Here is a 16,701-nt window from a genome sequence, read left to right as displayed (position 1 = left end):
GTACTTTACACCCAGGAATTGTTCTTGGATTACAAGAACTTGTATGGCTAGTCTGATTCACTGCTTTCACTAGCACTAGAATTCAAAATAGCTGATTCAGAATCAGGCTGATTCTGACTTTGATGTTAATGATGTAATAGTGTTGACTCTGAGCAGAATTGATCCTGTTTCGCTGATATGCGGGGGCATGTCTGCTTTACAGGTGCAGGTGCAGATGTTCAATTGCAGCTCTTGCAAATCTGTGGAAGCATTAAATAGGTGGAGTAGTCCAGAGTTAGCTACTGAAACAGTTTTAGAGGTTGCAACCAGTACCACACTAAACATCCCCTGGCTGCACCTCCCTTACTGGTCTTACTTGCACTTAACTATCTTATAGCAAGGTTAAATACATAGAGCTTGTAGTTCCATCTCTCCCATCAGCGTGCATACACTCTGAGTAAGATCAGGATGAGTCCTATTGGTATTTATTTTAGAGAAATTATCTTTAGGTTACGTGCTTATCAGGATGAGTCCTGTTGGTATTTATTTTATAGAAATTAACTTCAGTTTCCCCACAGGAATAAAGATTTTTCTGTACTTTTAGAAAATTTATGGCAAAGTTGATTTTAAAAATCTTGTGTGTAAATTTGTCATTGGCCTTTGCATAATTGTGATGTCTTCAGGAAAGCCACTATACTGAAGCTAGAGACCAAAAGCAGCCCTGGTACTAGATCAGGGAAATGGAGAAGGATGTGTGGCCCTTACCTTACTCCTTCTAACAGTACACATGCTAGTCATGTTACACCACTGCTCATGGTCCTGGCAACCTGTCAGTTCCATATTTTGATCAGCACCATGGTTTATGAGCTTTTACCTACCCACACAAACTCCTCTTGCCTACAGTAGGTGTGCACAGAAAACTCTGTGTTTTGGATATCAGCAGAAAACTGACAGTAACGTAAGGGAGGATTGGTGGGGGTTTTTTGTTTCTTTTTTTTGCAGGAGGAGGCACCTATACTGCCTTCCAAACTGCATGTGTGAAGTATAGTAAATATATGGGTTAAAAAAATCACAATTCAAATCTCTATAGTGGTACTGATCAGATCTCTGTTTCTGTAGCAATGAGAACCAAAGGTGGCCTTTTAAGGCTCACAGTTCTTCTACCAATTTCCAGTTCTGCTTCAGGATTCTTAAAGTATTAGAGTGCGTGCTTTAAACCCACAAAACTTACCTTTACCTAATTTTCACCATTCTAACCTAAGTTTCCACGGAAACAGGGTTGAAAAAGCTGCTGGCAGCCAGCAGGCAGCCAGCAGCTGAGAGTGAGAACTCTCCTTTGTCACTTTCCACTACTGGATGCCTGCTGCGTGCCAGTGTGCAAAGCTACCTAGGCTTCTAAAATCTGGATTACTTTCAATTTGAGGGGGAAAAATTAAATTAATCTACTCTTTTCTGTCGTTGGATTGTCACAGTAAATTCCAGGAGGGCAAATGGGCTAATGAGTCCTGATCTGTTCAGTTACATTGAACCCCACATAACCAAAGCTTTGCCAACCAACTGGGCCTCTCCTTTCATAATTTCCATGTTTCAAAAGCATTCTGTCTCAATTTTTTTTGTCTGTGCATGTGTACATGCATATTGTGATACCCTAATTCTCTGTATCTATTTCTCTACATATTTATGAACCTTTTTTGCATACAGTATAATCAATGTACAAAATTCCCTTTTTTCCTGTATACTTAGGGAACATTTCTGAATGAACACGTTATAAACTGATCCTCGGTTAAATATTAGGAGTAGGATGTGAATGGAGATGGCTTTTAACCAGAAGTAGATTATAGCTGCGGGAAGACTAAAGGGTCTGTTTGGTCAAGACTCATACAAAACTGAGATAAGCATGCACAACCTGACAAGATCAGATTAGATCCTTCCCCCACGAGTGCTTTTCCCATAAATATTTATCTACTTTCTATTATAAATAACCAGGAAATGAAAAAGAAGGATAGATTCCTTTTTAAAAATAGCCTAGAAATAGAAATGCAGCTTCAAATCTTATGGGTAATGATATTTAAAGTATGCAGTACATTCCAATACTAGTTGCTATTTTTTAGATGGGAGTAAAGTATTGAAATTCTTTGTGGCAGCTACATAAATCAGCAGCATTTATCACCAAAAAAAGAACTTTGTACATATGTGAAATTTTGCCTACTACTGGGTACCTTAGAATTAAATAGCTTATCACCTATGAGAGAATAGGTGTTGACAGAGTCAGCACTGCTGTATTTTTAAGCTTGCCTGAGGCAACATAGCTGGCATTGAAGTTAAGCTTGGCATTTTTTCACCCTGTCCCTCCTCCCTTCAGCCCAAGTGAATGCTCACTTCATCAATGAGAAACACAACTGACTTGCCTGCCTGATGCAACAGAGATCCATGAATTCACATCTATTCTGCAGATTTGTGTTTCATTCAGATTGTCAATACTTTGACTTCACTTGTTCATGTAGTAGTGTTAAGGGGTAAAAATCTGAAGCTGTGCGTGTGTCACTAATTCAGAAAGGCGTGTTTGTTGGTGATACACTCATCAGAACCTATGTGGATTGCCTTTCTGCTATAATGAAAAATAGCTCTTCAGCTTTGAGATTTAAAACCTTAAAAATGTACAGAATAAGATTTTTACGTTCATCTTTGAAAGTAACGAGTGTGCACTTTTTAAAACACTTCGGTGTCACATCAGAATAATATTAGTACTTTAAAAATCTCAAGATGAAAAATGTAAGTCCTTTTTTCTTTTTATTTTAAATCTTTTTTTTCCTCTAGCATTTTACGATGGGATAATGAGACAGATGTCTCTCAACTGGAAGGACATTTTGACATTGTTATGTGTGCTGACTGGTAAGTACATAAAAATCATAAAACTCATGTTAGAAAAATAGCTTTGCTGGAGTAATTGTACTGTGCTGCTTGCTGATGGCTAAGCAAAGTCAACAAATGAAGCACAAAGCCACCTTAACCTCAACAAATTAATATTCATCTCCATGTGACAGTTATAAGGTAGTCTTCTATCACACAGTAACTTCTACCACATTATTTCCCAAAGATTGATTTTGAGAAGCATTTCCATTTTCTGGAATTGCCTCTGTTTCATGCTTGACGTATCAGTAAATGGACGACTTAGGCAAATTGCAAATAATTATGGCTCAGTGAGGAACAGTCTGGAGAAAAGGGAGTTTATCAACACAAACAGCTCAATTAGCTTACTTCTTAGGAAAGATCTGACTATTGATATAAGGGGATATATTTTTTGCTCCCTGGAATGTCTTTCCAAGGAAAAAGAGATTTTCAAACCTCTTTTTCCCCACCACCACATTTTGTTCCTTAAATCAATTTGACATCAATATTTGTAGATATAGGCTTTATATTATTTACACAGGCATATGTTAATTGTAAGATAATTCATAGTAAGAAAAATAAGAGTACTGCACTTAATTTATGAAAAGGTAGATACATGTTGCACTATGGTGTATTGTTTAATAATTTATGCAAATAGATTTGATTATTGACACAACCGTTCTCTGATACTGCATTTGCAGGATTGTGCTGTGCTATATGTGCTGTGTGCTAGCTTTAAAAATGGTACATTATTAATAATTTGTGTTATAGAAATGTAGACAGGGTAAAAAAAAGAGCTGTGCAAATTTTATTTAGGAGAGTAGATATTTTTAAACAAATCTGTTTTCCCTTCATGGATATTTGCTCTTGACCCTTTAAATGTCTACAACAAAAAAAGAGCTATTTATGTTTTGTGACACGTAACTGTTGTGAGGGACCAAATTCTGAAAAAAGGGACTTGCTAGGACAGCTCAGTTCAGCAAATTTCTGTACTTTATTAAGAAATAGTTAAAGGAAAAAGCGAAGAGAAGTACGAAGCTGTCTATTGTCTTTTTAAACAATGTTCTTTTTTAAGTGGCTTCTTATAAAATATTCCCCTAAAGCTTTTTTTTTTCCCTTTCATATTTTTCAAACTCTTCTTATTTCAGAAAAGTTATTGGTTTTGTATAGCACTGGAGAAAGTGTATTTAGTGGTCTTTTTGCCATTTTCTAATACCTATTTGTTGACAGAATGCAACAGTGCTTCATTTCTCTTAGCATTTAATTTCTGAAAAGTTCTTTGTTCCCAAAAAGGACAGAGAAGGGTTTCTAACTAATCGCTGATAATGTGCCTCAGAGATGCATCATCTGATTAAAATAAGGAGCTAAACAACACCATATGATTTCAGCAAGTAATTTAGTAAATGCCTTCCTCACCAAATATTAGAATGGATACTCCAGGTTTCATTGCACAGATGAAGTTAATGCTGGACAGGATTAGATCAGATTAAGTATGAAAGTCAGATCAGAGTGCTGGCGGACATGAGCAGGAGGGCAGCAGTCTTCTCGGAGGCTTAGACAAGGCTCACATATGGATGTTCTCCAGATTATGTGGGTGAAGCAAGGTCTTGCCAAGAGATTTAGAGTTAAATTTGTTCTTCACACAAATATCAAAACAACCTGGCTGTGCCTTCTCTTGTATTCTTGATACTCACACCATGTCATCCTATTTGTGCTGGGAGTACAGCAGAGTGGAGCAAGACTTAAGTTGTTTTTTTCAGTAATATTCATGCCTAATACTCCTCTCAGTCTGTTTGGAAATAGTGTAGTTTCTTTAGGAAACAAAGAATCAAACATGACAGGTAAAATACATAATGCATTTGCAATCCCTGCATTTTGTACATTTATTTTGAAGCACTTAAGATGCAGGTAAGTGTATAAATATTTATAGATTTCTAAACAATAAATAGAAATGTGCAGGTTCGCTGAAAGTATGTGGTTTTATTCACAAATTATCTGCATTTTCTTATTGCAGGTGCCCATATATATATAGTTTAATAAGCATGAAAATCCCTTCATTGTTTGTTTCTTTTAGAAATCATTCTTTTAGTTATGGACACTAGGTTTTCTGGTACATGAAAAGGCTGGGGAAAGAAATGTTCCATGCTTTATCAAACTCAAATCATCTTTTCATTTTCATGTACTTCTCTTCCGAGATATAGAATCGGTTTGAGAACAGTTGGCAGGATTTTTGCTCTCTGAATTTTTTGGGCTGCCATTGAAGAGGAAAAAAAAAATCCCTTTTCTTCTAGCTCCTCGGCTGAAACCTGAAGTATGCAGTGATAAAAACAGATAGAATAGATTGCATTTAGTTTAACACCATCATATAGCTCATTGTCAGTCAATAAAATCTGAGATTAGAACAGAGAACTAAAAAGCAAAAAATCGGAGTTCGAATATTAGGTACATGGATAAATTTTTATTGAAGTATTTCCAGCAAGGGTGATATTGTCTGATTCTCTGAATAGCTAACCAGTGGTACTGCTTGATCCCATTTACATGAAAACAAGCTCTATTCATAAACATATTCCAAATCCACATGGAGATTCAAGGAAAAATGTACATGATTACAGCAAGCAGGGATATGTTTATATTCATATATTTACAGTCAGACTTTCATAAACCTTGTGTGCAGGAGTGGAAAATAAGTTATTTCCCAGAACAAACAGTCTATTAGTTAACAGCTAAATTTAGTAGCTCAACTAGATTATAAAATAAATAAGAGGCAAACTGTGAAAGCTAGCCATTATTTAACCATTCAGGATTTTGACAATAAAAATAGTTTCATGGTTCAGCAGGTCTGAAATAATTTGTAAAATTGTAAAATGTCAACTATGAGATAAAAATAAGAAGAAAAAAACTCTTGGTGAGGCTACACCTGGAAGGAGGATACAGTGAAAAAATACTGAAATAACAGAATCTTTAAAGTATATCCACCCATCTCATATTTTTGAGGGGGAATTTTAAGGCCAGGTGAGGGCTCCCAGAATTTTTGACTTTCATTTGACCTACACTTGTGGATATAAAGTCATACAGGCGCTGGAATTGTGAGTATGAATAGAAGAGGAGAAATAACAGATGCCTCTATTGACAGGCCAAAACAAAGACTCTTCCACAGCTCTTGTGAGCCTCAAATTTCTGATGATTAAAATAGTGTATGTACTTTCCTTTATTGAGAAAAAAATTTCTGAGATTTTTAATCCAAAGAGAGAGTCAAAGCCAGTAGGACTGAGACAATAAAAAAATCTTTATCTTTCACTTTATTGTAAAACAAGTTTTCACAAATAATTTAATGTAGAGGTGGTATAAGGTTTATACCCCCATATTGTTGGAAATGCATAATATTTATTATTTACTTACAATGATTCTATTCTTAGAGTTTGGCACATGCATAAGTGTTCACACGACAGAGGCCAGGGGGAGCTATCCCACATTACTTTCACTGCTGAGATTTTTGCTGAAGTCATGGGGAGTTGTGTCTTTGCCAGGAATGTAGAACTGAAATGAAAGTATTCTTTAAATACCTTACAATACCTTATTTTGTCTCTGTTAGTTTATTGCCAGAATGCAGTAAGGCCTCTGTCCTTCTTCCATTTAAACTTATTATTCTTTTTAGGCCTGATTTCTTGCACACACTTTCAAGTGCATTGGAACCTGACCACATGGAAGGAATGGGTTTTTTCAGTTTGTATCACCCATGTAGTTGAAGGCGAACAAAAGGATAAAGGGCTCTACACATTAAACACTACACATTTAATAATGTCTGAAGTACACCTGTAAACCCAGGTCTTTTAACAATCGCAAAGCATGCAAAAAGAAAAATAAGTTCAGCATAACAAATATCACCATGAAGCAAACTGAGAATCTACTTGGGTTTTTTATTTGTTTCCTTGTGGCTTATTGTTACTTCTGTACCGTTTTGGTATAAACTTTCTTTTTTTTTGTTTTGATGGTAATTTAAAATGTAAGAAAAAAAAATAAGAGAGAAGAGAGGTGACAAGGTTGCCTGCCTGTTCATCAAGATTTCACAGGTTAAGAGCATTGCCTAAACAAAGACCAAATCATCAACTGTGTTCTCACCTCTCTACTGCTGTGATTCAAAACTTCCTTGCTGACCCAAGAAAACCTTGCTATTCCTGTCCTGAGCTACTGCTTTCACAGTGTCCTCACTACATAAACATGAGATATTACCACTAAAGTAATGGCAAGCTAAGCCAAATTTGAACTGAGGTGTGAGAACTGAGTGTGAATGGTTTGGAAAAATACATTATCTAATTTTACTGAGTGGTTCACAGAATCACAGAATTGTTAGGGTTGGAAGGAACCTCTGGAGATCATCTAGTCCAATGCCCCTGCCAAGGCAGGGTCACCTAGAGCAGTTTACACAGGAACGTGTGTGCTGTGAGCTTTGAAGGATGCTTTTGGGTACATTTTCAGTAGGCTGTGGTAATATTTAGTCATACAAATTCTACTGGTAAGAGAAATTGCGTGACTAAATCCCCTTGCGTGGGTCAAATCCTATGCTGTTCCTGTCTGCAGCATAGATTATCTAATGACTTCTTCAGTATTTTCCTCATTCAAAGCATCCCCTGACTCAGGTGGAGGATAGAGATGTTTCCTGGAGTCACTGCATTGCATTAACACTGCTTCCAGTCTTCTCTGCTCCTTCTGGTCAGAGTGCGTGGCTCACAGAGCAACAGTTTGGAAACCACAATATCAAACTGTGTTCAATTAAGTAGGTCTTGTTCCCAGGGACAGGCCTTTTGGAGGGCAGGAACAACTTGGGGCAACTGTCTCAGGTTATCTAGGTTTCCTACGGTAAGAGGGCTAAGAGTCTACCTCCCATACCACCAAAATGTCAGCTGGGGTTGGACAGAAGAGGTATTATTGAGGTTGTCTAATCTAGCAGATCATGTAACCCTTTAAAGTTCTCAGACACTCAGTTCACAGTTTTTGGTGGACAAAAGGCCTGTAGTTCTCATTGTGAAGGAACAAGATTGGTAGCAGCAGTTGTGTCCCTATCTCATTGTAAAAAGAGAGAATGGTATTCAGGTCCATGAAAAAGAGATTTTAACACTGGTAAGCTGCCCCAAGATAGTGTTTCCACTACACTGCTTTCAATAATAAAAATAGTATAAATGCACTTTTCATTTGGAATGTGCTTCTGTTTACACAGGATCCCAGGAAGTCTTAAATGTGTGAGTACTTGTGATGATGTGGAAGAAAATTAATTACTTTTAGCTATTCTTTTGGGAGAGGAATCATGTATTCCATTTCTTCTGCAGGTGGTTAAGTTCCCAGTGAAGTAGTGTCTTAGGACATCTATCTATATAGGGATCAACCTGAGGTGAATGTCATTAAAACACCCAAGAGACATCAGATATAAGAGCTGCTCTTTCAATGAATTAAATTTAACTCACATTTTTTCAATAAGGTTCTTCCAGTAAGATAAATCAAGGCTGAGGGGGAGCCATCATGCCAATTGCACAAGTTTAAATTTTCTTGTGAGCCAGGCTATCAGAGAAGCTGATAGCTAATACTTCATATTCTTGAGAAGAAATTCAGAAGGTCATACTTCTCTATTAAATGTTCTTTAAGATGTGTGTTGATACCCATTCTACCATATTTTCTCAACAATATGAGGTTCTGCCAGTTTTTGCGGATGAAATTTGGTCACTTAAAGTTTTCTGATAGACTTTTTTGTTTGTTTATTCCCCAGTAGCAAAAATTCACAGCTCTTACACAGCTGCTTGACTCTACGTTATGTAATATTATATTCTCCTTGGTAGCTGTGGAGTGTCTAAATATACACACATCTTCTGTTCTTCATGAGAGGCCTGTGGTTGGCAGATTACTTTTTTTCTCTTCAGAGTTTCCATATATTCTTCATGTTCTTTTAGAATTTCTAACCTGGAAAAAAAAAATTACCTACATCTTTTCAGAAAAGAAGTTTGAGAATAAAGGGAAGGGGAGTATAGGGAAAAAACCTTACAGAATGGACAAAATGCCATGTAGTGTTAAACTTGAACTTGATACAAGCTGGGAAGCAGTTTTATTACAGAGAAAATGTGGGGGAAGAAAAAAAGAAGAAAAAAAAAATCGCGTTATCTGTGGCCTGCTTGATAGAGTTTCTTATCTGAATCACCAATATAAATGCAGCCCACAGTAGTAAGGACTGAAAGGCATCAGTTGCTATCAGATGGTTGTTCACTAACCATTGTAAATGCACTCATCCACAGTAACTACATGTCCACAAATATCTAGTCAAGAGTGATTGGCACCCTGGTTGCCACTATTAGTATATACATTAAGGTACTGAGGGGCATGAAGAATGAATTATCCCCTCAAATCATGAGGTAATCACGCCAAAATAGGGCTGAGCGTGTTGGCAACATTGCATGGGAAAATTGACTCTGCTGCTATCCTTGCGGGACCCATGCTGGAGATGAAGGATTGCACTCTTGAGAGATGACAACTCTGTACAATCTGGGCCATTGTATTTGAACAGTGTTTGAGAGAGAGAGGAGGTAAGATCCTGTAAATCTTTATGAGGATAGATAGAGATAGATATATATTTATAACAAATATGCATATCAAGTAAGAATTAATGCCAAAACTGTGAAGGTAAAAGGAAAAAAAAATACCCTTAATAGTAACACCTGAAATACAATAGAAAACACTTAAAACTTCCAACCCCCTTGTATAAAAAAACATGTAAAATGCTAACTTTTTATATTGATCCTCATTTCTGATACAGTACTATTTTAATAGCTAGCATGTATGATCAGTGAATTTCAGCTATATAAAGAACTGTTTCAGGCTGTTAATTTAGCTTTGGTTTAGATTGTATTTCATTTTATGTATTTCTAATGTTAAAAGAGCCTGCACTGCATAGAAATATAAACCACAGTTTCTCTTTTACAGCATTGTGTAAACATATGTAATTAGCCTTGTACTTATCTGCATTAGTATCATTAGAATTGAAAACCCATTTTAATCTGGATTCTGTTCTCTTCTCAATGTCAGCCTGTTTCTGGACCGGTACAGAGCTAGCCTTGTTGATGCAATAAAGAGATTACTCCAACCCAGTGTAAGTATGTTTCTATTTTCTCCTGAACACTGGCTTCAGAATAATTAGTCTGTGCACAATGATTGAGAGAGTAATGGAATGGCAGGATTAATGTCATGTAATACTTTAATACTTATTATGTCCAACTTCAATTGAGTCTTCTAATCTATCAGATTCTTTCCTAATCATAAACTAGGAAACTTCTTATACTTGGCCTTCTGATAAGGAACACAGTGGGTAGTAAAATAAATGAAACCGCTTCAAAGATAGCGTCAGATTATTTTTATCAAAGTGTTTCTCAAGTATTTTCCTTTGATAATAATGTCTTCATATTAAAGTAAAATACAATATTGAAAGTTTTTATGTTGGCTTCTGTCATTTTTAATCCCTTCAATTGTAACCTTTGTCGTTGTGTATTTATTTATTCTGAAAGAATATTTTTTCTTTTCCTTTATGTTTATTTAAAATGAAAAAAACCCTTATACATATACTGTGGCTCAAAACATTTTTCCATTGAGTAAGCTCTGTGTTTACATGTTTTATACCTTAGAAAATAGCGAAATTGTGCTCTTCATAAAATGATTATATGTTCTATGAGTGTCACTCAGGAAATATTTTATTGATCTAAATCTGTTAGTCTGTTTAAATCAGAGAGATCTACAGGCAAAAAAAATCTGGTATATGCATATATAAAATATATATATTATATCTATAATCTCAAATCTCAAAAAAAATGTAAGATAGCAAAATGAGAAAAGGAGAAAACATGAAGTAATTGGTCTAAGCAGGAGTTTGTGACAGGAATTTTCTCTCTCATGGTTAACATCCAAATCTTCCAGTAAAGTAAACTTTCCATTTCAAAACAAAAGTATTTCCTGCTAGCAATGCATTCTCCATATTTTATTTAAAATTTATATTGTACTTTTTGTACAAGAGATTTTCTCTGTAAAATAAATAGAAGACCCAAACATGCAAAGGCTTAAGAAACTGAGTCATTTTAGTAATGTTAGTAATCCCATTCTTTGCTTAGAGTGATCAGGTTTCTATTCTCGGTTCTATCATAGACTCTCCTGAGTGACCTAAGGCAAGTTACTTAAGACTGAATTATTTTAATGAGCTGTGGGGCAAAGCTGCCAGGAAGACAGGAGACAGTAGCCACCCTGAGGAAAAGGTTACCTGGATATTTCTGTCAGTGGCAATAAGGAGAGGTTAAGCAGCTCCTGCCCAGAGTGACGAGTTTTGAATTTTATGATGTACCAATGTTTGTCCAAGTGCAATAATTTTTGGGACCACAGGTGATCTGGAACACAAAGTTGATCCCAGTTAAAAAAAATACAAAAAGATTTTTTTTTCAGACCAGATCCATGTCAGAAACTGGTTCTTCAGATATTCCCGTAGGCCACTTGTACTGGCTCCATGGAAGGACACTGGGGAAGAAAAGCATGAGTGGCAGGAAAAGTGTAGAAGAGGTGCAGTGGTAACTGTGGCCTGGTTGGAGCCTCTGGCTGGAGTGGAAGAAGAGCTGTTAGTTGCTTTCTCTCCTGCTTATAGTTGAACATGGTCTGGTGCTCTGTAGTGCCAAAAACACATATGCACATATGTCTGTATATGCATACACAGACACACACATTCTAATCAGCTGGGCTGATTAGCCAACCAGAGAATTTGATTTAAAAGGCAGGGTGGCCTGAATTTTAAGTAGTGTTGCCGTCTAGGCAACAATCTAGATAATTTAGGAATTGTTAACCTGAATTTAAACCAAAACTGTCCTGACTTTTTCTTTTTAACTCTAGTCAGCTTATTCAAATTCATTACAAGCCTTTGTTTTTCAGGGCATATGAGCTACAGTCTTTGTGAACATAGATGGAGTAAAGGGAGATGGCTTTTTGTTGCCTGTCTTCCTAATCTTGCTTGCTTCAGCACGTTGTGATTAATAGCATAGCCTGTATTAATAGCATAGCATTTATTTGCTGTGCATTTTAGGCCATGGATCCTATTTCTTATCAGCAAAGCTAGCTTAAGAAATTCTTGCTCCTTGCAGGAATTTCTATTGCAGACTTTTGGACCGCTATCCAAACTGTATTTTTAACTAAACTTAAACTTGCCTAATCCACTTTATGAATGACTATATGGATGGATATCCATTTATGGCATGGCCTTGCAAATTACTGTAATTCATAACTAAGAGGACAGCAAACTGTGGGGTAGAAGTTGGGAGTACAGGCACGTTAAATGAGCTCTTTTGTCCAAAAATTACATGTTCAACAGAGATGCCTTCAAGCATATGCTTTCGTGGTTTGAAAGACCCAAATAAAAGGGTATACTCATTTGAGATCCCAAAAGAAGATACAGTCACAAGTACAAAATAGTTATCAATTTTACTGTTCTTGTTAACCTATATAAATCTAAGGATAACACCAGAGGACACTTTACTAAATGACACTATACTTTGACTTTTAAAGGAAAAATAAATTAATTTACCAGTTGCAATAATTAAGAATAGCTTATGGGCATTAGTTTATGCCTAAGCTAAGGCATAAACTTCTTCGATTAAGTTCGCTCTTCTACATTAATTATTTTGTCTCAAATTTAGAAGTCGCATTTCCTTTTTGGTTTAGAAGAGTCTGGGAAAAATAATAACCAACAATACCATAAGAAAAAGTGGAGTAAACAGAAAATTACAGGTATCCTTGCAAAGCTGTCTTGAAGAAGAAATTCAGAACACATAATCTATTCTTACTGCTAGTTTAAAATTCATCTGTGGTATTTCCTTTTTCATTAAGGATGTTATTTGTGGCTGTTAGAATCCTTATGGCACATCCTTATGGCACATCCTTATGATGTGTTTTGGGTAACTTTTTGGTTTCCTTGGCATAGGACTGGTTATTTCAGTCATCTGATTCATAGTATTGGCCCCATGGACAGTTGCATTGGCATAGGAAGACAGGACCAAAAATTCACAGAGGCAGAAATAAACAGTTCACAGAGTTACTGAGGGCTGAAATTTCTATCTGAATTTGTCAAAAAGGCAGATGTCACCTGTAAACCCATTCAAAGAATTAGGCATAGAAATTCTACATCAAACAAATTTATTTTGAATGGCTGTATTTTATTTCTCTGAAGCTACTTGAATTGATTTGCCAACATTTAGTTTTATTTTTTATATCATTAAAATATACTTTAAATTTCAGTCTCAGAATAAGCATTTGTTTGTTTGCATATTTCCCTGATTAAGAACAATTTTTTGTCAAGGCTTTGATTCTTCTGAGGCCTATCCATTCAAAATCCCAAGGAAGTCAATGGGATGCTGTTGAGCTGTGATTAGTACCAGCAAGTAAGACTGCATTTAATGATGATGATGAGTAAACTTGCTCATAGTCACATCCAAAATATGAACGTCTGTCCCACTGTCTTATTGTAGCATTTTACTGACCCTTCAAACTATTATAACTGACGTTTAGCTCTGAATTTTGTTCCCAAATTTAATGGAAGTATTTTCCCAGCTGAGGAAAAGCCATTTTGAGCTTTAAACTTCATCCTTTAAACATTATCCCAGGAGATACTTTTGAATTAGAATTAAACTCGGGATAGTCAATGAAGAATAGAACCAAGTCAGTGGTCTACTTTTTTTATTGTACAGTAACCAAGAAATGAAAACCACACATGAAATTCACATTTCTTTTATAATTGGAAATGTGAATGAAGCCCTACAACAGGTAGCAGAATCACAGAGATCAGGCAGTTGACAAAAAAGTTTTTTCAACCCAGATTATTATAGACCAGAATTGAACACCAGTTTTGAGATTATTGTGGTATTAAACTTTAATCATGATTTCTTGTTTTTTATCAGTGAGGGCAAGAGCCTCAAGTATTTTAGATGCACACTAAAGTCAACAGATGAATGGGTTTTTACACAAAGGAGCTGGCCAAAAGTAACTGTGTAGTGATTTCCATAAAAGGCCATTCCCCTTTTTTGAAGTTATTTCAAGATTTTCTCTCTGGGTTTAAGAGATATTTCATATGGATATTTCGTACATTCTATTTTACTGTATTTCTCTTTCAAATTTAATTGAAAGTAGTCTGCAGAGAACATGAGAAGGAATGACCACATGGACAGTTGACTCCAAATGGAGTGAAGGGGTGCTGCTGTCTGAGCATTGCTTCCTCATCAGAACTGCTGGATCAGTGACCAAAGTAGAGTGTGCAGCCCCCTTTCATGAGGTTTAGTCATATCTGAGGTCCCCATGAATCATGTAGTCAGTAGGCCCTGGGTGAGGGACGTGATCATTACAGTGATCATGAAGATGAGGGACTCAGAGAAGTCTCATCCTTCTTATGCCAGGAAGAGTCTCTGCAGAACAACATTCTGGGGAGCGTGAGATGGCAGCAGGAGGAGGAGGTTTCTCAGCTGAAGGCTTCCTTTGCTGCCCACTTCTGTTTGATGACATTAAAGCGTGCCAGGGATATGAGGGAACCGAATGTGAATTTCCTGTGTTTAATGTTTTTCATCCTGAGCTGAGCCTATATTCAGACCTAGCATTTACATAAACAATTCCAGTGCCTTCAACAAGAGTTACACCCCTTTACACCTCATATTTAGCCATAGAGTTAAAGTTACAGCTACATAAATGAAGAGAAGTTGAGTTGCTTTAGATATTGCCCTAAATCTCCTTTGTGCTTAAATTTCCCGTGAGAAAGATGAGGATAACAGTACTTCCCTATCTCACAGAGAGATGTTGTGAGAATAAATATAGTGCTGTGGTATTAATGGTTGGAATCTTTTAAGTACACATTGGTACGATATGTATTGATGTAGCGTTTTTATTGCTGTTTCACTGTGCATTATTTTTATGTACATATGCATGTGTAAGACACAGATTTGTTTCCTATTCTTCTCACTAAGTATCTGTGTCAGCGTTGTAACTTTCCTGAATTCCTATTGAAATTCTCTGCCCTGATCACCCTTTTCCTGTGGTATACAGATTGCATTTTCTCAAGCTAAATATACTTCTACAGCATCTAATCCTTTTATAACTTTTTTAGTTCCCTAAAAACATTTTTTGTCTTTTCAGTTGATTACAGCACTTCACAAATTAGTCTTAGCTCTCATTAACAAGTTAAATACAGGAACTCAGAGTAAACTTTGTGGCTCCCCTCAGTGTGATATGCTGTTGGCTGATATTAACCTTTGTTTACAGCTCTTTAACCACTTTTCTTTCCATGTGACAGAACACAGAATTCAGCCAATTAGAATTAATTATTTTTGCAAATAAGATTTCGAGAGTTGCTCTATCAAGTAGGTTAGGTTTTGGGCAAGTACTTTGCACAGGGTGTCTAAAATATATCAGTTCAAGGTACAGTCATTTTTGTTTTCTTAAATACAGAAGGATGAACAAAAATTTAGGTAATGGACCATAATATGTTGCCTGGGCATCATAAATGGCCTGATCATCTTGCAAGAACCTGAATTAGTATTCAAGAACATTAATTCCTGCTTTAAATGCAATTTACCACTTTAAGGTCAAATTTAGTTGCACTGCTCAGGTAGTTTAAAATATCTTTGAAAAATTAATGATCAGGTCTGATTGGCCTCCCACTTTGCCTTGTTTTATATTGTTGTAATTCCACTGACAGTGAATGGGAGGTAGTCTTCTATGTGTGAGAGAGAAAAAAGAAAATCATTATTTACAGTCTTTGCGTGGTCATGAGCTAACAAATGGATTTTTCATTGAGTGTATGTTTTGTATGCTTTTTCTGGTTTATTTTGGTAATCCACAGACATCATTATTATATGAAAAGAAGCAGATGGGAGTTTTCTAAAGAAAATATTTATTTATTACTTTCTAGATTGCATTTAATTAATCACAGACATCTTGCATATTTTGAACAATTACTTGTTACCATATTTTAGTATTTTACCAAGAGAACAATTGACTTTTCCATCTTAAGCGTATTAAAAGCTTAGTCAGGTTTATGTTATATCTGGTTCCTTTCCAGTTTTAAAAATGTATAAGTTCTCTTTTTAATGTTCCAGGGAAAAGCAATGGTATTTGCTCCATGCCGAGGGAATACTTTAAACCAGTTTTGCAATCTAGCTGAAAAAGCTGGTTTCTCTATCCAAAGACATGAAAATTATGATGAACACATTTCGAACTTCCACTCCAAGGTTAGTTTTCTGCTCGTGTTAGATAACACTTTAATCCGCATTGCATTTTGAAGAGATCATGGTCCTTTTGGCAGGTAACCTAAATGTTTGATTAAAGTACTCCTTAGGTGTGCTGTTTCTGAACAGCTATTTTTGTATCTGATTATTTTGTGTGGAAGAGCCATCCTTTATCTCTGCATGTCTAGAAGAGTTTTGCAGAAGCACCTCCTGTTTACCCTTTTCATTCATAGAAATCTAATTTATGAGTCTTTTCTTGTTCTTGTTAGCTACCTATAAGTATACAGCACACTAGCATTTACATTTTAATAAAAAGCTTGCAACTTTTAAATAGGTTAAATACTGAAATGGGCTGAAATAAATAGGAGGTGAATGTCTAATTGTATCATATCGTACCGTAAATCCTTATCTCTGGCTGCTTTATGGCTGGGTCAGTTGGCAGCTTCAAACTGCTAAATCTCATACAGAATTTCACAGTTGCGGGGTTATATGTCAGATCGAGGCGCTACAAGATTTAGGTCAAAAGCACTTATCTGAGCGTGATTTCTAAGCTTGCTTACAT

At 36.1% G+C, this 16,701-nt stretch overlaps 1 protein-coding gene across 2 annotated transcripts in view; it reads left to right on the top strand.

The window, feature by feature from the left end:
• CAMKMT (calmodulin-lysine N-methyltransferase) overlaps positions 1–16,701 on the top strand; it is a 217,984-nt gene that overhangs the window by 190,979 nt on the left and 10,304 nt on the right. For both annotated transcript variants that reach the window (XM_027681985.1, XM_027681986.1), the window contains exons 8-10: positions 2,797–2,871; positions 9,934–9,997; positions 16,011–16,142. In XM_027681985.1, the coding sequence (XP_027537786.1) occupies positions 2,797–2,871; positions 9,934–9,997; positions 16,011–16,142 (271 nt within the window). The remainder of the gene's footprint in view (positions 1–2,796; positions 2,872–9,933; positions 9,998–16,010; positions 16,143–16,701) is intronic.

This window comes from Neopelma chrysocephalum, unplaced genomic scaffold (assembly GCF_003984885.1).
Source record: "Neopelma chrysocephalum unplaced genomic scaffold, ASM398488v2 Primary Assembly neopelma1_61b, whole genome shotgun sequence".
Taxonomy (NCBI): Eukaryota; Metazoa; Chordata; class Aves; order Passeriformes; family Pipridae; genus Neopelma; species Neopelma chrysocephalum.
This window is presented reverse-complemented; position numbering and strand designations above follow the sequence as displayed.